Raw genomic sequence first — 24,887 nt, 5'->3', positions numbered from 1 at the left:
TCCAAGACATAAGGAGGAATCCACCTTGTAAAACAGGTTTGGTATAAATGGATTGGTGAGTAGATATACCCTGTCCTTTTGGGATATTGTATGCTTTTACCAACCTCATCCTATCAGAGAAATAAATGTAAAGGAATGAGAGCCTGACATATTTGTTACCTATACATGTATAAAATTTCACTGCTTTTCAGATTTCTAGATGATTTTATATAGATTTCAGTTAACTTTTGTAATTTAAAATATTTGGTTTGGGAATGTAACTGTAATAGGTAATTATTTCTTGAAACACTACCTAGGTTATTAATGGAAAAAAAAAAAAAAAGATAAAATGAAGGTGATTTAAGAAATGGAGAAATACACCAGAATACTTTTAATTTTTTTTTTTCATTCAATGCATCTCTTCTAACTTGTTTTAGGTTGAAGAAACTTCTTGAGCAGGAGAAGATCTATCAAGCCCGGAAGGAGAAGGAACATACAAAGAGACTCAATAAACTAAGAGAAGAACTAGTCAAGCTCAAATCATTTGCACTCATGCTGGTGGATGAGAGACAAATGCATATTGAACAACTTGGTCAACAAAGCCAGAAGATACAGGACTTAAATCAAAAACTAAAGGAAGAAGAAGAAAAGCTGAAAATTATTAGTGCAAAAACAAAAGAAGATGGACAAAAACTGATGAAGTTAGAGGCAGAACTTGAACTGAAAACATCATCATTTTCTCAAGAACATGAGGAGATGACTGCTAAACTGGCTAACCAAGAGTCACATAATAGACAGCTAAGGCTTAAGCTAGTGGGGCTGAGTCGCAGAATAGAGGAGCTAGAAGAGACTAACAAAAATCTTCAAAAAGCTGAGGAAGAACTTCAAGAACTAAGAGATAAAATAGCAAAAGGGGAATGTGGGAACTCTAGCTTAATGGCCGAAGTGGAAAACCTCCGCAAGCGTGTGCTTGAAATGGAGGGGAAAGACGAAGAGATCACAAAAACTGAGTCCCAGTGTAAAGAGCTGAAAAATAAGCTGCAAGAGGAAGAGCATCATAGCAAAGAGTTGAAACTTGAAGTGGAAAAATTGCAGAAAAGAATGTCAGAACTAGAGAAGCTGGAAGAGGCTTTCAGTAGAAGTAAGTCTGAATGCACTCAGCTACACATAAACTTGGAGAAAGAAAAGAATTTGACTAAGGATTTAATAAATGAGTTGGAAGTGGTAAAGACTCGAGTGAAAGACCTTGAGGCATCAGAAAGCAAGTTGGAAAAGGCTGAAATAAGCTTAAAAGATGACCTTACAAAGCTGAAGTCATTTACTGTAATGTTGGTTGATGAACGAAAAAATATGATGGAAAAAATCAAACAGGAGGAAAAAAAGGTTGAAAATCTGAACAGGAATTTTAAAGTTGAACAAGGGAAAGTTATGGATGTAACAGAGAAACTGATAGAAGAAAGTAAGAAATTTTTGAAACTGAAATCTGAAATGGAGGAAAAAGTGTCTAGTTTGACAAAGGAAAGGGATGAGTTAATAGGTAAATTGAGAAGTGAAGAAGAAAAATCCTCAGAACTAAGCTGTAGAGTTGACCTGTTAAAGAAGAGAATTGATGGTATGGAGGAAGTGGAAAGAGAAATTACAAGAGGTCGAAGCAGGAAAGGACCAGAGCATGGTTGTCATGAGGACAACAAGATTAAAGAACTTACTGTTGAAATTGAAAGACTGAAGAAACGTCTCAAACAATTGGAAGTGGTTGAAGGAGATTTGATGAAGACAGAAGATGAATATGATCAGCTAGAGCAGAAATTTAGGACTGAGCAGGATAAAGCTAACTTTCTTTCTCAACAGCTGGAGGAGATGAAGCTCCAGATTGCCAAAACCAAAGCAATCGAAAAAGGTGAAGCAGTGAGCCAGGAGGCAGAGTTGAGGCATAGGTTTCGTCTGGAAGAGGCCAAAAGCAGAGATTTGACAGCAGAAGTTCAGGCTCTTAAGGAAAAAATCCACGAGTTGATGAACAAAGAAGACCAGCTTTCTCAGCTCCAAGTTGATTATTCGGTTCTGCAGCAAAGGTTTATGGAAGAAGAAAATAAAAACAAGAGCATGGGGCAGGAAGTTCTGAACCTGACAAGGGAGCTGGAGCTTTCCAAGCGTTACAGCCGTGCTTTGAGGCCCAGCATAAATGGACGAAGAATGGTTGATGTTCCCGTGACGTCCACCGGTGTGCAAACAGATGCTGTGAGCAGTGAAGCAGCAGAGGAAGAAACTCCAGCAGTGTTTATAAGGAAATCCTTCCAGGAAGAGAATCACATAATGAGCAATCTGCGGCAGGTAGGTCTGAAAAAGCCCATGGAGCGCTCTTCAGTGCTCGAGAGATATCCTCCAGCAGCAAATGAACTTGCAATGAGGAAATCCTGGATACCGTGGATGAGAAAGAGGGAAACTGGGGCTCAGGTGACTCCTGATAAAGGAGCCCGAACCCATGGCAGTCCAGCGCATCCTGGAGAGGTTGTCCTTTCACCAAAGCAGGGTCAGCCTCTTCATATTCGGGTGACACCGGACCATGAAAACAGCACAGCTACTTTGGAGATAACCAGTCCAACCTCAGAGGAGTTTTTTTCAAGTACCACTGTCATTCCTACTTTGGGAAATCAGAAGCCGCGAATAACCATCATTCCTTCTCCAAACGTTATGCCCCAAAAAGGGAAAGGCAGTGAAAGTCCCCTGGGTTCAGATCGTTCTATGTCTCCGGTCACTATAACAACATTCTCCAGGGAAAAGTCCCCAGAAGGAGGGAGAGCACCCTTCGCCGACAGACCTACATCACCAATTCAGATCATGACAGTATCAACATCCGCAGCACCGGCAGAAATCTCTGTCACTCCGCAGTCACAAGATATGACCATGGGAAGGGCTGTCTTCAAAGTAACACCAGAAAAACAAACTGTCCCGACTCCAATCCGCAAGTACAATGCCAACGCCAACATTATTACGACAGAAGACAACAAAATCCACATCCACTTGGGTTCCCAGTTTAAACGCTCTCCTGGTGCCGCACCTGACGGTGCGAGTCCTGTGATAACAGTCAGACCAGTCAACATAGCAGCAGAAAAAGAAGTTGTGACCGGTACCGTCCTTCGATCGCCCCGGAACAACCTGTCCTCACGACCTGCAGCAAGCAAGGTGACAAGCACTATCACTATAACGCCTGCTACGACATCTTCCACACGAGGAACACAATCAGTGGTAAGCAGCGTAGTCTTAATCTGTAGTCTTCATGGTGAGGAGGGAAACCAAAGTTTGAGTTTGAGACACCAGAAAGAATGGGTGGGGTGAGGAGAAACTCTTGATTTCCCTACATTTGTTTCAGGTATGAACTTAACTATAAAATCACAATTTGACAGAATTGGATATTTTTGTACCAATGGTGGATGCTGGTGTACTTTTGGCACTGCCTCCCAAAGGAGTAACTTTGGAAAGAAGTCCCTGCAAAGTTACTGAAAATTATGTAAATCCTGTAAAATTGCAAGTGAGAGACAGTGTCAAAGAATGATGGAAATGACAGAGCAGGAAACTATTTTTATTTTCGGTGAATGCAATTTCCGACTTCTGAAAATAGCCATGATGATTTTTGGCCCGGCTGGCAGGTCTTTAGAGTCCAAGCATGCAGGCTGGTATTTCTTTGGTATAATCCCATTATATTTGTCATTCAATTAATCCTGAACTCCAGAGGAATAAATAGCCAGATGTGGTATCATTGCTTACAGCCTCAGGTCTCTTTTGGCCAGTAAATACTAAAGCTCTTTCTGTTCCTCTGAAATTTTCAGCTTTTATTAGGACCACATGACAATAGTGCTTCTTCTAATATATTTTTCCTGCTTTCTCTCTGTGCCTCTATGTTGGCTTCCTTGTCTTCTGTTTCGTACAAAATCTTACTTAAATCAGTCTCTCACCTCTGTCTCTGAACACATTGAACAATATTTATTGATAGTCCTCCACCAAGGTTTACTATTTTGCATTGTTTTAGTTGGAAATACCCTGGGAAAGAAGAATTTAACCAAAATACAGAACCAGCAGTATTGAATTAGTCCAAAAGCTTATTTAGCTAGACAGAGCCTGTAGCAGATGCTTAGGGGAAGATTATTTTAAGTGGGTAAACGTGCAGTAATGTTTCCAGCGTCTGTTCGCAGTTTTTGGCAATAGGTGGGTATTTCTTTCTGAACCAGGGCCTGTAGCCACATCTTTGTGTTTAATAGACCGTGGCAGAGTTTTCTTCTATTTATTCTTCTAATTGCTTTTTGAACTCATTTATACTGTTGTTTCCACAACATCAGGGGGCAGTGAATTTGGTTGTGGGCTCTGGGAAAAATGCTCTTTTGTTTGGTACCTTTTATGCAATACCTTCATTGGTTACAGCTTCTTTCTTGTATCCTGACAAATACTGAATAGTCATCCCGTTTGTTTGTCCGTGCCGCTCAGGATCCTGCAGACCCCTACAACATGCCTCTTCAGGCATCTCCAAGCTGAAACGTCAAACTGTATTTAAGATACACTTCTACACTTTTGGAGAGAGGCTGCCATTCCCATTTAAGCCCCCTGATTTAAGAAAACTTGCATTCATCATACAGATCTACTTGGGATTGCACAAGTGTATGCTTTTTCTTTCCACATATATATATATATATATATATATATAAAATATGTTGTAGATACAGTGTTTTCCTACATACTAGAGGCAGCTGTTCATTTTTTAAAAGGTCTTGAATTAATTCATTTACAAACTCCTTTGCCTCTCAGAAGCTTGGAAAACTTTTTTTTAAGAGTTTCTCATTCTTTTTTACTAGACGTGTGTCTCTACTGTGATAATGCACTGAACCATAGCTGATAAAACTTTTTTGGTTTTTTTGGTCATCTGGCTAAAAAGTGACTTCTTTCTTCACTTCATCCTCCCTGATTTGGAATGTAAGGAAAATAGTTCAACCATAAGATTTACTTTATGTAATGCTTCCCTTTGTTTTTAAGGTCCCTAGTCAGATAAGCAGGGAACTTTGAACAAGCCCAAATGTGCCTTTTCCTCCCTATCATTCTGAAAAAAAAAACCCAAACCCTGAATATTCGCCATCTGTTTTGCAAATGACTACTTTACAAATGCATTTCAGTACCTCTAGTCAGAAAAAAACAAGTCATGATCATTTACTCAGTAACCCTAGAAGAAACCAACACTGATATAATTTTGAGGGTTAAGTTAATAAAATCAAATAAGACAAACTGATACAAAACTTCTTTCTTAGCTCACTGCCTTTAATTTCTTCCTTAACTCTCCTCATACAGATGCTTTGTACAATGTACCAATGCAGTGTCAAGCTACAGATTCTCAAATTCCTAGCTCTCATCTGTTGCTATAACAAATTTGTGGTTACTGTTTTCATATTTGAAAACACTTAACTCTTCTTTCAATTTGAATTTATAGGGTTATGTTCAGTACTGCAGGTGAAGTTACCCTGGTACCACGGTACTTATCCCTGCATGTGTGAGCCCAAAACCAGAGACTGTGATTTCATGATGGACCATGATGATTTTTGAATCCCATGAATCCCACAGATTAAGGAGTGTTATGGTTGTATTGATTTACACTGACATACACTCTATTTCCCTAATACAAAGCCTCTTCTGAGCCTGCAACAGTTTTGATTTTAGAGAAAATGAAACCCTGACCCAAAGAACAGAGGCACCTGAAGGAAAACTGGGGAGATTTTTGAGCACTTGATCAACCGAAAAACAGTCAGTGACTGTTTCTCCACTGGCACTAGAACTCATTGGACCCAAATATTTCGGAGGCACTTATGTCCTGCCTGCTGCAGGAACCCAGGGCTGGCCAGTGGATCAGCTTGGCCTCATCGCACCAGCGCTGCCACCCAGCCTAGCCCAGTCCCACAGGGTCCTCCATGGCAGGAGACTGTTTGGCTAGTTGGATTGAATTCAGCATTTAACAGAACCATTGCCACTTTCATTAAACAAACGCACAAACAACAACCAAACCCTAAGCTGGTAAATGCCTTTTATATGATGGCCTATGGATTTGGGTAATTACCACAGAAGTGGAAAAAATTTGGTTTGGTCCTTCTTAGCTTGGTTAGAATCAAACCCACTCCCAGGAAAATACTTGGACTTCCCTAGCAGACCTAGCAGATGATTTTTTTTTAATCACGGGTGGACCACAATGAAGAATTAAATACAATGAGACCAGAGGATATGCAGGCCAGAATGAACCTGAAACTGTAGCCTGGTTGTTAGTCTTGCCTTAGCATGTTACCCTAAGTCCCTGTTTCCAGGACAGTTTATAGTTTACATTTAAAAAAAAAAACAAAAACAAAGAATAAAAGCAAATATTCTTTGGGAGAAGAACAACTGTGATGCCTATAGCCTGTGTTTTGATTTAGGCCTTACATTTGGCTATAGGATTGCTGGTGAATTTTGATCTTCTTTGGCTACCAGGATGGTAGCCAAACGTAATTACTTCATCCCTGTGCTCCCCACCTCCTACAAGCCTGGCATCCTCTGCTGGCTGTTTATGCTGCCAGGGTACATGGTGAATCCGGTGACGTGCAGATCTGCAGGGAGCAGAGGGAATCCCGGCTGCAGCAGAGCCAGCATGGTGGCACCGCACCAACCACGCAGGGCATCCTGTGCCCGAAGCAGCGGGCATGGCCAAAAGGCTGCAAGGTGCCAGAGCTAGCTGGGCACACGTTAAAGCTATAAGGCTGAGATCGGCATCTAAATTTAGTTCTCTGTAGGTGTCCCATATACGCTCTAAGCTTCTGTTAGAGTTACTGAAGATCCAGGGGTCAGCTCGCTCACTGGTACAGAGGTGCATGGTGCTTTGCATGCCCTGTGGCAGCTGAGGCTTGTGCATGAGGCTGGGAGGTATGACATGGACCTGGACCTTTCTGCAGGGGAAGCTGACAGGATACCTCAGAGAGCACAACATGCCTCAGTGAGGGCAACTGAGTCAGTCTCCAGTCACCAGTCCCCTTGTCGGCACCAAGCCCTGTGCTCCATGGAGACTGGAGCTGATTCAGCAGAGATGCTGCACCCGTCAGTGTGAGCTAAATTGTCCACTGGGCTCCACTGACTGTATTGACTAGCCTCAAGTCCCACCCTTCAGTTGCTAAAACACACTTCTTCGGTGTCATTTTAAGTGTTGTCAAGTAGCTTACCTAGCTTCCAGCTGCTTCATCAGAGGTCGTGGGTCTCCTTGGGTCCTCTGTCTTATCTACCAGCCCTGTGCAGACAGCTTGAGTAGCCCAGGGCATTAAAATTACACTAGATATCTGTGTTAACCACTGAAATGGACCATTTCCATCCAGGGCAAGGTGGTCCCTGATATGATTGGGAGCAAGTGCTGAAAAAGCACCTTTGTTATTAAAATATTCCAAAAGTGAATGTGTGCACGAAAGTACTCTTTTTGCACATCGATAAAAAATGCACTAAGCAGGATCTGTTATAAACCACAAAAACCTGCTAAATATTCTGTACATTCAAATTGCTTTTCTTCCTTTAATGGGACTGTCCACCCTTACTGCAACCTCACTGCTTAATATACTTGCCAGTGTCTGCAGTGAGCGCTGATTATCGACCTAACCAGCTTAGCTGCTGCATGTTATTTATCTCACTCTCAGTAATGTATATACTAACGTCACTCTGGCCTCCGTGGGTAGCTCCAGCACCACGTACTGTCAGCTCAGAGCCAGCCAGCATCACTCTGCATCCCACAACTCAGGAACTCTGTGCTGGCTGCCTGAGAGTTGGTTGCTGGTTGGAGCCACATTCCTGTATCAACCAGATGACAGCAGCCTGCAAACAGAGCTGGAGGGAATTGCTGAGAGCTTGCTTCTTGGAAGAAATGATCGAGAGACAGAGGGACATGTGAGTTCTCTGCCATAGACGCTACAGATGCATACCAGAGAGTGTCCCCTGCCTGTGTACCCAGTCACTCTCCCCAAAGGGGACTGCTTGCTGAAGAGCCACCTTTGTGCCATTTGTGGTGGCTTAGCCAACACAAAATGCTTTTCCAGCTGCCCGTGAAGCAGGCATTAACTTCATATGATCAACATGTTAGTATGCCACAAGGAGGGCAACTAAGCAAGTTAGAGTGCTTTTCAAAGTGCTTTTGAGTGATTTAGGCTTGAAATGAGTAACTTGAAAGCGCCCAAATCCTTAGTTAATAATTTACATGTGAATAAAGCTGAAGAAATGCCTGAGATTCCAGCTACTTCATTTGATTGCCTCATGTTTACACACTGTGGAGCTCTTTCAGGGAGTACAAGATGTTTGTCATTTGGGTTCCCTGGGATGTTGACATATTTTCCAAGGCTGCTGGAATGCATTTGTATGTTTTGCCCTACAGAATTGTATGGGCCTAACTTGTTTTGACATCTACATGTGAGTTCCATATTAGCCTTTAGACTGCTATTGTAAATGTTGCTTTTAGTTATTGAAAATGGCTTCCTTCCTGCCAGGCAGACAGCATTCAAGTTTTCCAATTGTGATTTTTTTTTTGGTATACACATGTGGGTTTGAACCGTTCTTAGAAGATTAAGGAATGGTTTTCCTTTGAATACTCAGGATGCAGACAGAAGGCTCTGATGCTACTGGCTGGAAATCCTTTGAGAGAGAAAAATGCTTCTTCATGGAGCATTTTTTAATTAGCATTTTAAAGTAAATATGCAAATACATGTTGCAATCACATGATCCCCTAATCCATCCTATTTCAGCAGTTTAGTTTTATTTTGCTTCCATGTCATAAGTTGTAGAATTTAGTTATTTAGCAGATGGGTCTAGCTAGGATTCCAGGATCTCATGAAAAGTGTTCTCTTTTGTGAGATGAAAGTCTTTGTCCATTATCTAAACAGAAAAAAGTCTCATGTGAAATTCAGCTGAGACACTGAAGTTGGACCCATTAACATTTCTTTCTGTATTGCACACTGCAGAAGGTAAAATACATTTTCCTTTCAAAATTGTCATGGTATTTTCATTAGGTCATGATCCATGAGGGGTATCTTCCAGTGTTGGCCTTGCAGAGTATGTGCAACATTATCTGGCCAATGGAGACAGAAAATACCAGTTGACCCTTTTGGTTCTTTTTGTCCTGTGCAAGTACTCTGTGCACTGACACAGCGGGATTCAGTTGCCTAGACGTATGTACTGATGGCCATTTTCAAAGCTATAGGATAGCCGGCCTGACCCCCAGCTGGTGATCCAGAAGGGCACAGATCCCTGGTAGGAGCCATGTTGGGTCTGCCAGTCATGTGCTTGGGTCCTCAGCCACTGAGGCAGTTTCTATTTTTTGTTTTCACTCTGAAGCCCTCAAACTTGAGGGTAAGTGTGCTTGTTAGGCTGTTGTCCAGGGCAGCAGACTGGAAGAGACCATAAAATAACCATCTCTGCGCTGCTTTGAGGCATCCCTGGAAAACTGGGCTGCCTGCTTCACCCTCACCAGAGTTGACTAAGCTGTGGATAGGGCTTGGAGGAGGAGAGCCCTCTCCCACATCCCTCCTCCCAAAGCTGAAGGAAAAGGAAACCCAAATCTTTGCTCTGTCTCTTTCTCCCAGCCCCTTGCACTTCCCAATGCAGAAACAAGAGGCCCCAGCCATGGCTCTTGCGTACTTTGGGAAGCGAAGTTCAATTTTATCTATAGTGCTGAGAAATCTTGCTCATCTCTGAAAATATGGCACTTAGTCTGGGTTCAGCATTAGCCTCACGTGGCCAGACTTTTTTGAGGGCATGTGCTAGTCTCTGTACAAGATGCTAATATTGTACCTGTCTGACATCTAAGCCAGCGCTTTGGTAGCCTCTAAGGCCATCCTGCACAGTGTCATGCTGTGGAATTAGGATTTTGTGGGGATTCCCATCCCTATCATATCCTGATCCAAAACACTGGACCTCAGCTGTGGGAAACTTGTTTGATGCTGACTTTGTACCTCTGGCCCTACTGTAGCAGCATTTGCTACAACCAGGTTTCAAAGGTGAACATTAATTTGCCGATAAATATGATCTGGGACATTGTTGCTTGAGAGGTGAATGAAGAGCCAATGAAAAGTATAAGATGAACATAAATGAGAAGAAAAAGTCCTCTGTTCGTGTAAATTCTCTCTGTCTCTCTATTTTGCAGACAGGACAGGATGGGTCATCCCTGAGACCTGCACCCACCCGCATTCCTGTGTCAAAAGGTATGAAAGCAGGAAAGCCAGTAGTGGCAGCCCCTGGAGCAGGAAATGTGACAAAATTCGAGCCTCGTGCCGAGACTCAGTCTATGAAAATAGAACTGAAGAAATCTTCAGCCAGCAGCTCTTCCTCCCTGGGCGGGGGTCAGGGCTGATGGCGGTGGCTCAGGGGGTATGTTCTGCAGGTTTTACTGCTACCATGGAAGTCAGACCCCTGTCTGTGTAGTTCCTCACGTTTGCCCGTACTAATGGAGTTCTGCAGCCATCACTCACAACAAACTAATAAGTGTGTGCACTGACTACTCAAGTAACAACATCCTTTTCTTTTCTTACTGAACTTAAAAAAAAAAAAAAAAGAAAGGCCATCCAAAAAGTAGTGTGCCAGGAAGATTTTCAGCTTGGGAAGCAGGGATGGGGCAACTGCACTAGGTTATTAATCTAGCCCAGGGTTTCTTATTGATAGACTTGATCACTTTTTAATAGATGGAAGGAGGTTTGTTCACTTCTACCTTAATCGGCTCTTCCACCTTAACAGATCACTTTCCACCTTCACCACTGCATGGGACACTGCCTGTGATCACATCTTGTGAGATGCCACATATCCTAGGGAAGCAATGCCAGGAGACAGCACACTTGGGGCCCTTTTTTAATGAAAGCTCATACCTCAGGTTTGGGAGGGAGGGGAAGAGAGAAAGGATGGGCACTGTGTGACCAGCCATCTCTCTAGGAGTCTCCCATCCAAATCAGTGTTTCTCAGTGGTGAGCTGCTTTCTTAAAGCAGTTACAAATTCCAGGGGGTAGGGAGGTTGCACAGTGTTAGGCAGCACCAGTAGTAAGCAGCAGGTTACTTCTTACAAAGGGGGTTAAGGCTTGTAGATAGTAGTTACAGCCAGGTCTCTGACTTACACACACTGGGTTACTGCCAGCTCAGGGGTCAGATGAAGGCAAGTGAGCCAAAGGGTGTTTAGTCTTTAGAAAAAGCTTAAGAAACATTGATCTGGCTAAAATCGATACAGTCCATTTGTGCCTGCTCCAAAGACTGCTAAAGGCTATGAAGCAAGTCACTCCATTGAGTTCACTACATTTGCAGTTTTCCTGATTGGATGGACTTGTGCTATATATAATCCTTAGTTGCCAAGCATCCTTGTGTCTTAGAGGGGAAGTAAACACAGACTGCTGGTGGCAGAAATCGCTATCTAAAGGCACAGCTCAGGTACAGACAGTGAAAGAGATAGGGTTTGGTATGGAAATTACTCTCAATTCTCAGTTGTTTGAAATAATTTGTCTTAAATACAGACCACCTCACAGTACCATGGAGATTCATCATTTTTCCTTCCCTCTTTGTGATTTCCTCATTTATATGTTTGCACTTTTAAGCATGTTTTAAGGAGTGGTTCCAGCATGGAAATGGTGTGGATGCTGATGATTGTTATGATGGTTTATTTAATAACAGTAAAAATATTAAAGAGCATTTCCATTAAGTGATCCATTTCCACAGACAAAAGAGATGGAGCTGAGCAGACCGATAAATGTGGGTTTTTAAAGCTAATATAATACCTCAACCACCACAGCAATCTGTAAAGGACCAAGTGGTTAGGAATAGCTTTCAGAAGGCAAGGCAGGAAGACCACCAATAAATACGAAATACAATTCACAGAAAAGAAAATGCACCAGTGGCTGAAATAGTAAATGGCTTTCTGTTTGGGAGAGGAGATTTGATGGAAGAATCTGCCACAGAAGTTGAGCAAAATTCTGTTAAATCCAAGCAATGTTTAGTCTTCAAGTCTGCACTTTGCATTGCTCTCCAAGTTAAGATCCAGATATGGCCATTATCCCAGTGTGAAGCTTGCATTTTGTTATTCATATGAAGGACATTTTGTCGGTTGTTTATAAGCTGTGGCCATATCAGAAAATAAGTAGGTTTCAATTTTTACACATGTAGCACCTGCAGTACCTCTTAATTTTAAGGTTCTGATTCATATGACATCTGAAAATCAGATTTGTATTAGCAGCATTTTTCATAACACTCGATTCCCAGTATTTCAGATGAAACTTGGAAACTGGAATTAGAAAGCAATGTGAGTTACTATGCCAGAAATACATCAGATCCACTTAATTAATTGTTATCACTTAACAGCCTCAATTTGTCAATAAATTGTTGCCAAGATCTTACTGTTCTTATTGTAACATAGACTTTTGAGCAGATATTTGAAGAAAACACATTATTAAGAGCTTTTTGCTGGATATTTACTCTAAATACTGGCACTGAAGCAAGTCTTCAGGTCAAAACAGTCGTTTAAATAATATTGTGAACATGAGCCCCAAGCTAATGTGGCTTGATACAGTGATAAACTACAGCTGCCTCGCACCTTCTTTTTCAGATCCTTGTTTCAAATAAACTTAGTTCCTTAGTTAACTGTTGCTATATCCAAGGCAATATTCTCTGTGCATCCATGGTTGAAAAAATTGTTTTTCATGAGATCTGAGAAACTAATTCACCTAAAGAAACAAGCCAGCCTTACAGTACCTGAAATCCAGGACACACATTAGCACAACTGAACGAGAACTGCAGGCTCAAGCTGGATATGACTCTTGTGGAGTCCGTAGGATTTCATGAGATGGACTCAAGAAATTCCAGGCAGGTCAGACCAAGAATTCTGTTATTTTTCCCAGGGGCAGCACAACAAAAAGAAACTTCTGCTCCATAGCAGAAGCCAAACAAGTTGGAATCAGGCAACTGGTTTAATTGTTAGCTAAAAATAGGTATTTAGTTGTACTCATAGTTTTTGACATCTGTTTTAAGTGACCTGAGAGTCTTGTTTCTTAAAGCTAGAATAAGGGTAAGATGAAGAAAAAAGAAAGCCTATAGTTCAGAAGTCTTAAAAGTTGAAGCATAACTGTGTCTATTATATTGGAATTTCCTCTGAATCTGAAGACAGTTATGTTTAGTGACTGCAATAAGATTCTCCATTCAGTAGGTCAGCTCCAGAAGGCAATTTAGACAACCAAGTCTAAAGACAGTGCCTAAGCCCCAGAGGCATCCTGAAGATCTTCTTGAAGTTCTTCCACTGCCTTTGTTTAGTCAGTGTTTCAGTTGTGACTTAAATAGCACTGCAGCCTTTCAACCTAATCGAGATGCATAATCTAGATATTCTTGTATTTCCTCTACAGGCTTTAAGTCAAGCCACAATTTCATGGTCACTTAAAGTCAGGATGTAACCCCACGCTGGAGTCAAAAGCTGTAGTTCTGTCTTTGTCACCTCCAGCCAAGAAAGTCCTCACTTCCATGTGGTTGTCCCTTGAGCTGACACGAGTGTTTGAACTTAACTGGGGAACTGATCTGAACTAAAAGAAATCTGGCAAAAACCATAAAGGTTAGCTTTAACATAGCTTAGTTCCAGGCTCTCAGGCCAGAAAAAGAAAGGAGGAAGGCATAGGAAACCAGTGACTATTTTAAAGTAATTGTGGAATCACGAATGTCTCCTAGTAGATAAATTACCACACAAATGTAGGGGTAGTGCTGCTTATTTTAAAAAGCTTTCGATTGAAACCTTTCTTCAAAGGTAGGAGATGGGTCCCTGTTCTCACCAGCAACTGAGGAGACTCAAATCCACGTCAGCTCCAACCAGGTTCACCAATGGCACTAACAGACAGCTGAGGGGGAAGAAGGTGGTGTTATTTCTTCCTGCAAAAATTCTTAATGGAAGGCTTCAGTATTCACTAAGCAGAGAGTGGTTGAGCACTCAGGATATTAAACAAGGAGGAGGGAGCCCCTCTGGCTTCTGGTCCCTATTCCAAAGGCTGCCTTTGAGCCTGGCCTTCTGTGAAAAAATTGCTTATAAAATGAAGTGCCTGTATTCATGCGTCTCTCCATCTGCCCCTGATTGATGAATAACATTGAACACATCAACCAATTTCAACCAAATCTGACAATGCAATAGGAGTCTCCACAATAAGAAGTTCCTCCAGTTTAATGAAAAGGGTGACAGAGAAGAAGAGCAAGACCTCAGCAGTGCCCCACTGTGCGGAAGAATGTAGCATGAGCTCATCTTCATACAACATCAAAGAAAGAACGCAAGGCAGTGATGTCAGAAATACCAAAAGGACAAGATTTGCTCAGACCTCAGATTCTACTAGGCACCAGAGAGTCCAACTCTGATACACCACTTCATAGGAAAATATTAAGGTCTTTATTTACAGGGTTTGTGTATTCTACATGACTGGATTACAATGCAGAAACCAAACCTTCCTCTGCCCAGGTGATGATCCAGAATGACTCATACTCATGCTTTCTCTCTCCTACCTTTTTCTCTGTATTGATTTTTTGTTGGGTTTGGTTTTGTTTTAATGAAGTGGAAGAACTGTTTCAGTAGCAAAATGCACTCAACTCAGAGTACTAATGATAGTTACAGTGCTTCATCAGGAACTGAGCTGGCTGAGAACCAATCTTTGTATTTTTGGTAGGTTTCAATGTCAGCTGGAGAGATGCCCCATTCTGGCTGGCTGAGTGGCCATATAGCAGTTGTGATAACTCAAGACCAGGGATGGGAACATACAGCTTAGGACAGCAGTAAGGTGGAGGGGTGGAAGAGCATGAAAAATGTCAACCCATTCATGGGCAGCACATATGGACTGAGAAGGTGCACCCTTAGTTCTCCGGATGTGATATAAAATTTTGTTCCTAGTAAGTTTTCCACCGTGTTACTTATATTAGATCCCATCACCTGCATTACTGTTTTATATGACTATTGCTAATGTAGTCATTAGCAGAGAAATACATTTGAATAAGTGTGACTGAAAATGAAGGAGCACAGAACCTCAGCCCAAATGCCTGGGAGATTTCTCTCAGATCGGTAAACATGCCAAGTAAATAACAGAAGAAAAACAGATATTATGATTTATGTTGCCCACCTTTATTTCCTTTCGTAACACCTATTAGTACGATTAAAAAACAAACAAACAAACAAAAACCCCAAAACCAGTAACACTTTGTGACTCTCCTGAATATACGTATAACACCTCAAACCACTTGCAGCACATAGTAATTAGCATCATGTGAGTAATCTCTAAAGTCATGTTAACGTGTTGATTCATGCCCATTGGATGCCAAGTCATATGGTACTGCCTGAAATATGCTACACTTTCTAAAACCTGCTCCATATTTACATGAATATTAAGTAACTCTGATCAGATGTGGAAGAGCATGTCTTTAAAGGGAGTAAGCTACCGTCCTGCTGGGTTTCAGGTGCTTGGCATAAGCTGAAACAGACAGTCTTCTGACCAATTATATGTTCCCATCACACATCAGTGCGCAGTTTCACTGAGTTGCTTAGAAACCTGTAGTTTACTGGCAGGAGTATCTGTGAGCTCATCTTTTGAACTTGCTTTCATTTAGGGGAATGTTTTTCTCCACTACATCAGTATGAGTTATCCTCTTTCCCTTGATTTTTCCTGAGCTCTCTCAGGCAAAACTATATGCAACATTTCTCATTATAAATGTTAACTTCACTTTGAATCTTCCTCCCTACTACACACTGTGTTTACTTGGCTTTTTGGAAGATGCAATCACGGTTAGCTACTCTCAGGTGCAGAGCTACCAGCTCTCAGAGTCAGGTATGAATCACTCGGATATGAATGGTTCTTCCCTTTAAAAACTATTTTCAGGATTTTAAGAATAGAAATACTGATGTATAATGATCTTCTCTTGCTTGGGCGTGCGTTGTCTGTGGTATATACATTTTTGTATTATCTGGTGTTATTTGTTTGTATATATTATAAGGAGAAATTAAACTTCATATGTTAAAATGTCAGTTGATGTGCTTCATTATATGAACTATTTTCCATAGGCCAGCCAATAATGATGTTTTTCCCGGAGAAGTTCTGATTTACATCAATGGGACTGAAAGCAGAATTAGCAGCTTTACATTATCTTCATTTTCTTTTCCTATCATTACAATAAATTGTTTTATTTAAGTGAGTTCTTAGCTCCTTGAAATATTCACATCTATAACCCTAGAAAAGTTTATATAATCCTTTCCTACAGATATAATCATATCCCTACAGGGAGTGGTCCAACAGACTTCTGACAAAATCTGCCCTACTATAATTTTAGCCTAATAGCTGCTTAGACATCTCTTTTATTAACCAGAGTGTGTGTGTATAATTTATATTTATATATATCTAAGCATTACAAATACAAACTGATAAACAAACTAAGAGTGTGAGAAATGAATGAACAAATGAACACTAGGAGTAGAAATTATTTGATTTTTTAATTATTTCTCCTATTCTTTTCTGCCTAATTGTTATATTGGGTCTGTAGGAAGAAGACTGATTCAGAAACCTTTGTATTTTTGCTGTTCATTCAGTGACTGAGCTTTTGCAAGGAGCATATTTTTCTGCTATCCATTTAGTCTTTAGAATTTCGTATCTAAACTCCATATTCAAATATAATATGCATAGTGAATATTTAAAAAAAAAAAAAAGTTCCATATAGCATTTGTGTGACTCCCATCAAAATTAATAGGAGACTTTGCCTGAGGTTACAATCTGATATTAAGCAGCTTTTTACATCATATCCCGCAAGAGTTTGAAGTTAGAGAAGAGCACTGGCTGTAAGGTAAAATTTTACTGTAGTTTGTGGTTCTTTCACATTCATTGCTCATATTTGGGAGAACTGGTATACGTAATTTATTGAAAGTCATTTGTTATTGATGAATCCTATGGAAAAGAAATACTTTCTACTTGGGAAATTCTGTTATTTCATATGCCTTGACATATCTTCTCGAATGTTGCCTTAACCCTGCTTTTTCTGAGTCACCACATATGAAAAGCATCACTGGAATCTGCCATCTAGTGGCAAAGTTCTGAGTTCTGACATTGAGCACATGGAAAACATTTTGATTTTTCTTTCTTCTCAAAATGTAACTTAATCAAACATCTTGCAGATATCAGTTAAAAAGCAGACAAAGGCAGAAGTCAATAAAAATGTAAAAGGGAATAATGATATAATTAGTGTCATTTATTTGGTCATGTAAATTTTGAGAAATCTTCAGACTCTTAAGAGAGGAAGGAATCTTAAGAAAGACAAGTTGAATTCATAAATTGAGTATTTCTGAAAATGTATTATTGTATGTTTCTAGTTAGCAATGGTAGCGTTATATTATTTGAAATGCATAAAATACACCTGTTCAAAGGAAAATGCCATTGATAGCTAAATTCTTATATTAATAAAGTTGCCTGTGAGAGCACTGTATATAGATATATATAAGAACAGAAGACCGAGTCATTAGTATTTCAGCAGAGTCCAGACATGAATCAGCATCAGGGATCTCCTGCATTACACACAGGGCAAAGTTAAACCCAGCCTTTCAAAGACAACACCGACACTTAGTTTAGCATGCTGTGACTGGAATTTATCCCCATTAATGTCAGTGGCAAAATTCAAGCAGACTTGCTGAATAAAACCAGCGTAAGTTTCTAAGCCAAATTTAAATTAAAAACGATAAATGACCCCATACCTCGTCCACATACCCATTTCAGAATTGACAGCAGATTTATGATGGATTTGCTTAGACAGGACACAAGAAACTCAAGTCTTCTGCCTCATTCTGGTGTGGGACTGGAACCTTGCTGTCGCTGTGGTTTGATCCAAATGATGGTCTTGACATGGAGGTGGAAGCCGAGGGCCTCTGAGCCCTTGCCTGGTACTGGTTTAGTTTCCCTTCGTAGCATTAGCCAGCAGAGTTTCAGTCAACCAGTGTAAGTCTGAGAGTCATTTCCAGAAGAAAAATGCTTTGCGCTGCCATTGTAATTGTTCTTTAAAGTAACTTGTACTTGTAGTCGCATAAAACCACATGTTTTGCTCTCTTTTCTTCTAGAGAGTGTCATCATTCACCAGTTACGCATGAACTCTAGATGAGTTCCCACTGTACGCGCTGTGTGCACTACCCGCCTTGCCAGTCGGATGGGTCACTGTCGAAGCTCTTCGCCATCAATACCAGGGTCACTTGTGCTACTGATTAGTCATGGAAGTATTTATTGCATCAATTAGATTTTATATATATTTTCTTGGTAGAGCTTTAAGAATGAAGGGCCTTGCTGATATTTTGAAAGTACATAAAGAGAATCAGTCTTTCTGCCAGCTGAATTTCACTTTTATTTGCAAAGCCTAAGGCACATGCTTGATTTTGTTTGATGTTTGCCATATAATTTATTTTTATAATACACTTTGTAAAGTAACTGTCCCAAAGTTGCAATTCCTGTTGTCCATAGCGCATTTATTTGTAGAATACACTGTCAAATTCGCAATTTGATATTTTTGTAACAGAGAGTATGTAAAGAAAGAAAAATTTAACTTCAGCAATGTTCTGTGTTTAAATAGAAAAATATTCAGCACATTTTTTGCCACCATGAGATTCTGTGAGACTAAAGACTCTGAAGACTGCTGTATGGAATTTGTACTTTTCCAGAATATTTCTTGCACTGTGTGATGGTTTGGCATAAAACTAAGTATTAAAGTCCAATGCCTTGAAATACAACCAGATTTACTCATTTTAAACAATGTAAGCCAGTTTTTAAAGCTGTGATTTTTTTTTTCTATATAATGTATGTTTTTACTTCTTCCTGTACCAAAAAAGTTGATTTTCATTACACTGTAACTAATAAATTTTCACAACTATGCAAATGTAATCAAGTGTTTGAATTTGAACTCTAATTTCCTCAGGTTGACAGTAGTCATTTATGTATTTGTTTATAGGGACAGAATGTTTGGCTTTGGAAGTTCCTTTTTGTGACTGGTATCTCACTGCGGTATCATGGTGATGTACATAGTAAAACTGATTCAGAAAGGGATCTGTCACCAAGCCCTTAATGACCTAACGGTTCCTAATCTTGCACTTCCACAGCGTTGGCAGACATGCCTGATTGGTACAGTCAGAATATTTAGTCTAGGACTAACAGGACGGCATAAATGAGATGCCATGCACTCTGCCATACACTGAAGGGCCCATTTTACACTGATGGCTGTAGCTTTTCAAATAGAATCCAGAGAGGTCTGCAGCAGCTATTTGTAAAATGATTTTTTAATGATTTATATATAAAGCTGGATACAACCTGGGCAGGGTGTTTTTTTTCTTATGCATTTCAAAATGAACGATTTTTAGTCTAAGTCATTGGCATATATTTAAAATACTGCAGATTTTTTAATTGCAGAAGCTATTGGGAGAACCTGATTTTTGGAAGGGAAAACAGTGTTGCTTGCAGGAGATATGCAGTGGGACACTAGCAAGAGTGCATTAACTCAGCGTCCCACGGAGATGAGGCCAGTTCATCTTTGAAGCTGTAATAACCCACTGCTATGTAGTCAATTTGATCCTCATGGTTTAGTTCGCTTGCCAGCCGTGGGAGCTGTTTTTTTCTTCTAGATGTGAGTTCTGCAGCGAATGCTGACATTGTAGGGAGGCAGGATATTCTGGGACCTGTATAAACTCTATTGGAGTTGATCTGCATTGTAAAGAATTTGCTAATACAGCTGAGTAATCAAAATAAATGCTGCTTATCCTTGCAAAAGAGTCTTTCTGTTGAGGGAGTTTATACTTCAGCTGGTACACCCAGTTACACCCAGTTTTTTGAGTGTGGGTTTTTTTGTTTTTGTGTTGTGGGTCTGGTTTTTTTTTTTAATTTTGCAGTTGTTTGTTGTTTTTTTGGTTTTGGCTTGGTGGGTTTTTTTTTTTTATTATTTTTATGGCAGACAATGTATGTAGTTGTGTCTGTAGATCATACTTCAGGCTATCAAGAATTCCAATTCAATTTCCAGTTTTCAGAGGGTAATACAGCTGAGATGAATAAAGTTTAGCATGTGCCACATTTCAATTTAACTGTGCTGTAGGATGAACATTGTGATGACCCACATCTTCTATTTTCAAAGCACTACTTGGGAATCAAAACCTACCCATGTTAAGAATTACATTGAGCTCATCTGGAATGATATTGGCGACTATTTGAAAGCAAGTGATACACCTGAAATACTCTTCAGCTTTTAAATATGAGTAAGATGTAGGTAAAATCTTATTCTGAAGTTGAGTCTAGATTTAAAGGTCCAAATCAAAGCAGAAAATATGTTTCCTTGCCTAGATTTTAATATAAAGCAGATTCAGTATGAGTGTATGTATAAGTTGTCCCCTTTTGGTTTATGATTCCTAAACAAATATATAAACATTTATGGTTTCACAAATACATGAAGTTTTTAAGCTTTACAAAATAAAGGTTTGTTTAAAGCATAAATACAGTTGTGGTGTATTTGAAACAATTTAGATTTTAAAATATTTTTAATTAACTGTAGCACTTAGGAGTAGGAGACTGGTGACACTGCTCATAAAAACTCCATGGCGATATACAATGTTTCATCACTGATATTGGTTTATGCAGGTAGAATAATAAATTCTGATCTGACATCTGGTAAGGAGCCTAAGTATTTCATAGAAATGCCTGGAGGGTGAAGCTCACGTGTGCAAATGTTGTATTTAATCTTTGATGCATTTGTGCTCCTGGTCAATTTTTTACATTACCTAATTTGGATTCTAATCTAAAATAAGTAAAGAAAGTGCATTAGCCACATAATTAGCCTATATTTGGGGGACACTCAGGAAGAAATCTATTAATAGAGACTAAAGATGTGATTAATTTCTACAAGTGCTTTCAGAATTGGACAATGTAGAGACTACCTTGAGCTATAGATATTAGTAGCTTTTAAGCAACCAAAAACCAGTGAAAGATCTACTTTTCTCTTCAAGATCTCTTACTATCTGAAGAGGGCGGAAAGACCTGTGTTAGTATAATTATAGGCAATGAAATATGATATTTCGATCTGTTAAATGCTTTGATTTCTAGACAAAATCTCTCTACAGCCAGTGAGTTTTCCTTTTGCCTCATTATGAAACATAATTACCCCAAAGAAGAAAGAAAACTGCCTATTTTGTTGAACCATCTCTACTGTAGAAAACAAGATATAAAATGGAGGTTACTGCCCTGACTGTTCCACCTCTTAGTATGAATGGCTGGGTTTTATCTCTTCTTCTGAACAGTAACATTTAAGTTGAAAACTTCATATTTAATGCTTTAAGTTATGTATATTTGCTCCCTTAAATAATCTGTTTGGCAGTTAATGCTTTTTATTTGTGTCACTTGTTCTAAATATTAGGGGTTTCAATCACATAAGATTTTGTTTCTTTAGATTTTATTTTTTAAAGTATTTATTATTTACATCTTTCCTAGAAATAAGTGTGCAATGGGATAGAGTAAGTGCCAGAAGAAGATCATTTTGGGGGCTTCGTGGAATACAATTAGCAAGTAAATGCTGATTGGCGGTCTTTTGGATTAAGGAAAATATATTAATTTTTGTTCATTTTTAAGGCTCATTTTAGAACTCTGAAATCAGACTTCAGTATTCAAATTATTTTTTGGTATTTTATGATTTATTCTTAGGTAGTCTGATACATATTTGCTCCTTCCTTACCTGAAAAATGTAACATACTAAGGCCTTGACTATGTAATACATCAGTGTAGCACTCATTGCTAGGTGAATGCCTAATAAATCAGTTTGCCATTCCACATATTAAAAAAGGAAAACTATAAATTTATGTTTCAATAAGTATTTGTCTTCCTTTCTTTTTTCTATACCTATTTGTCTTGTAACTTAACACAAACCAATGTGAAGTGCACTGCATCACACAGCACCTCATTGTAAAACTTCATGAACATGAAATTTGTTGTTTGCCCCTGCCGTGATATAATTGAGTTTTCTGTAGCATAAAACTGTGAAATAATATCCAACCAAGACCTTAGCTTACCGGTCAAAAAGGAAAGCAAATATATTGAAGTATTTATGCTGATACTCTTTATTTCTATAAAGAACGGAAGATATACCCTATGATTGCATCTAGTTATGCTATTGAGGATATAATTATTTTGATAAAAAGAAAACTCATGCTTCTAATTAACCTAGTTGTTACAGTGCAAAGTGCATGTGTAGGCCGAGCTTGTAAACAAACATATGGCTTTAGTAGTTGAACAAGTAGTTGAAAAGTGAGAACTATAACTGGCTAATAATAGTGGATCTGGTCTGTATGGTATGTTAAATAGCTTCTCTGTTTCCCATCCTGCAGAATGGCAAGCAGAGATTTGTTTGGACACCTTGCTTCAGTTGTTGCTTTGTCAAGATCTGATCAGCAGTACTGATCAGTACTGATCCTCACATCAGGACTTGGCTACAAGGATGTAGACCATACCACACCGTGTTAAATTTGCCCAGTTCAAAATCAGACAGCAGCTGGTTCCACTGCGGTGGAAATGAGGAAGTTCTTCTGTTCTCTCCTTCTTCCACATTTCCATTTATCCAGGGCTTTTTCAGCTAGGGTTATATTAGCATGCCACTTGATACAAATGGAGCAGGTCAGCACATAAAAGTTCTGGGGCTCTTCCAAGTCTCCATTGGTCATAGTTTGGGGTTTTCCTGGGCTGGATTTAGTCTGGCCCCTTGGGTGAAATGTCTCCTCTTTTTGAAGGAAAACTTTTACATCCACCTGTGTTTGCTTGACTGAGTGCCCCTCTGCAAGATCCTCTACGAAGCAGCGTGCTGTTCTCCTGCCCATTTCACACAAATGACAGTACTGCATCAGTGATCCACTACCATGGCCCGCAGCATCACTGCTGTGGCTGTTCCCCAACAGCTGACAGAGCCCATGCCCAGCTTAACCACTGCAGAACAGTTTCCCGCACAAATTTAACATGCCATTTCTTGCCAGTTCTCTCATAACTGGCAGCATGAGGTTCCCAGCTTCCCAATATTGCCCATTGGTTAGCCCGCTGCTGAAGAAATGTCTTGTCACCTCACAGCACAGGTTTCTAAGCAGCCTCGTTCCCTTGGGATCCTAGGCTGCACCTCAGTGAGGCTATGGGACTAAAAGTTACTTGAGCTGAAGCTGGTAATTGAAAACAAAAGCTAATGAAGAAAAGGGTGATAATAGGGATAAGGGGCTTAGCTAGGGGGAATGATGGCAAAAAGTAAGGCACATAAGATAATGGAAAGGATAAATTAGAAATGTAGCTTCAGCACAGATGCTACAAAGATTATAATTAATTGTTGAACCCTATACATTTAGGCATCAAATTAATTATTAAAATTTACATGCTTAACTGTCCCTATTTCCTGTACTGTCTGCTAAGAGGGGTTGGTCTGCCTCCACAGAGAGACCACATTTGCACAGGTCATTTGCACCCCCCAGTGGTCTTTGTTGATACTTTGGATTGTTCAGAGAACTAAAAAACATTTATTTTAGTGAAACTGTTCCACAGGCAGCTGAAAAGTCTTACACTAGATTACATGCTTCTAAAATTATTTAATTAAATAGTTTTAATTATTTTTTTCCTAAGAATCAAGCAAATACATAAATACTTCCTTGAAAGTGGATTTTGGCTACACTCTGTATAGGAAGAACAATACTGTCCTCACAAAACTAACTTTAATGTAAAAGTGCCAGTACAGTGAGAAATATGGACTTGTTGCATCGACTTGAGCAATGCTCAATAAAGTATTCTGGGATACAAATACACACCACTGCACTGCTTTCCACAAGGTGCTTATTTAGAGAATAGAAACTGGATTAGCTCCTAAGGGGAATAAAAAGTAACAACTCTGACAGCACAGACCCACACAGGTCCTGACAACAGAGCAGGAATACAGCAGAAAACAACTCCCCAAAGTGATGGTTCGTATTAATAGCTTCATTAAAGCTCTTTTAGCTTCGCTGAGAAATCACAGAATGACAGGGATTGGAAGGGACCTCGAAAGACCATCTAGACCAATGCCCCCACCGGAGCAGGAACACCTAGATGAGGTTACTCAGGAAGCTGTCCAGGCGAGTTTTGAACGCCTCCAGAGTAGGAGACTCCACAACCTCCCTGGGCAGCCTGTTCCAGTGTCTGTCACCCTCACTGAGAAGTTTCTTCTCATATCTAAGTAGAACCTCTTGTGTTCCAGTTTATACCCACTGCCCCTTGTGCTACCATTGTTTGACCTATGCTATTACATCTTCGCAGCAGCACTGATGCTGTTCCTCTTTATGAGAGCAGGAAGGGTGAGTTAACGTCTCCATTTGTAATCCAATGGATGCTTTTATCCAGCAGCCCCGGTCTGAGGCAGTGGGAAGACGAGATGTGGTGGGAGGGCTCCCTCTGAAGCACTGAGCGGGCTTGACTCGGGGTTCTCTGCTCAGAGGTGGCGGTCGCGGACCAAGTTGGCCTCCGGGTATGCGGAACAGGGAGCCAGAGCCCCGGGGCAGCAGCACGGCTTTGTGGAGAGGACCCTGCCGGGGCACAGAGGGCTGGGCCGGGCCGGGCTGCCCCCTCGGGAAGGGATGTGTGTGCCGGCCGGGACACGACCGCCCCAGCAGGACCTGCGCGGCGGGAAAAGGGCGAGTGAGAAAGGAAGTGACGCGATATTTCCGCCCACGGCGCGGGGCAGCAGGGTAGGCCTCGGAGCCTCGGCCCCTCAGTGGCACCGGCTGCCCGTGAGCGCCGCGCTGAGCGCAGGGGGATGAACACACCCCTCCCCTCCCCTCCCCTCCTGCCCGGGGCGCGCCGGGCCGCACTGCGCATGCACTCCATAACCCCGCCTCAGGCCGGCGGGCA

The 24,887-nt window shown here is 40.5% G+C and overlaps 1 protein-coding gene across 2 annotated transcripts in view; it reads left to right on the top strand.

Moving 5' to 3' along the window:
• FILIP1 (filamin A interacting protein 1) overlaps positions 1-18,120 on the top strand; it is a gene marked incomplete at both ends in the record, with an annotated part of 64,030 nt that extends 45,910 nt beyond the window's left edge. The window contains 3 exons of one of the 2 annotated variants that reach the window (XM_080342457.1): positions 417-3,222; positions 10,148-10,205; positions 18,080-18,120. In XM_080342457.1, the coding sequence (XP_080198583.1) occupies positions 417-3,222; positions 10,148-10,205; positions 18,080-18,120 (2,905 nt within the window). Of the gene's footprint in view, positions 1-416; positions 3,223-10,147; positions 10,827-18,079 lie in introns of those variants that run through there. The other variant, XM_080342456.1, reaches the window with a different exon arrangement.
• Between the last annotated feature and the right edge of the window lie 6,767 nt (positions 18,121-24,887).

This window comes from Nesoenas mayeri, assembly GCF_963082525.1.
Source record: "Nesoenas mayeri genome assembly, chromosome: 3".
NCBI lineage: Eukaryota > Metazoa > Chordata > Aves > Columbiformes > Columbidae > Nesoenas > Nesoenas mayeri.
Note: the sequence above shows the minus strand (reverse complement) of the source record. Positions and strands in the feature narration are given on the sequence as shown.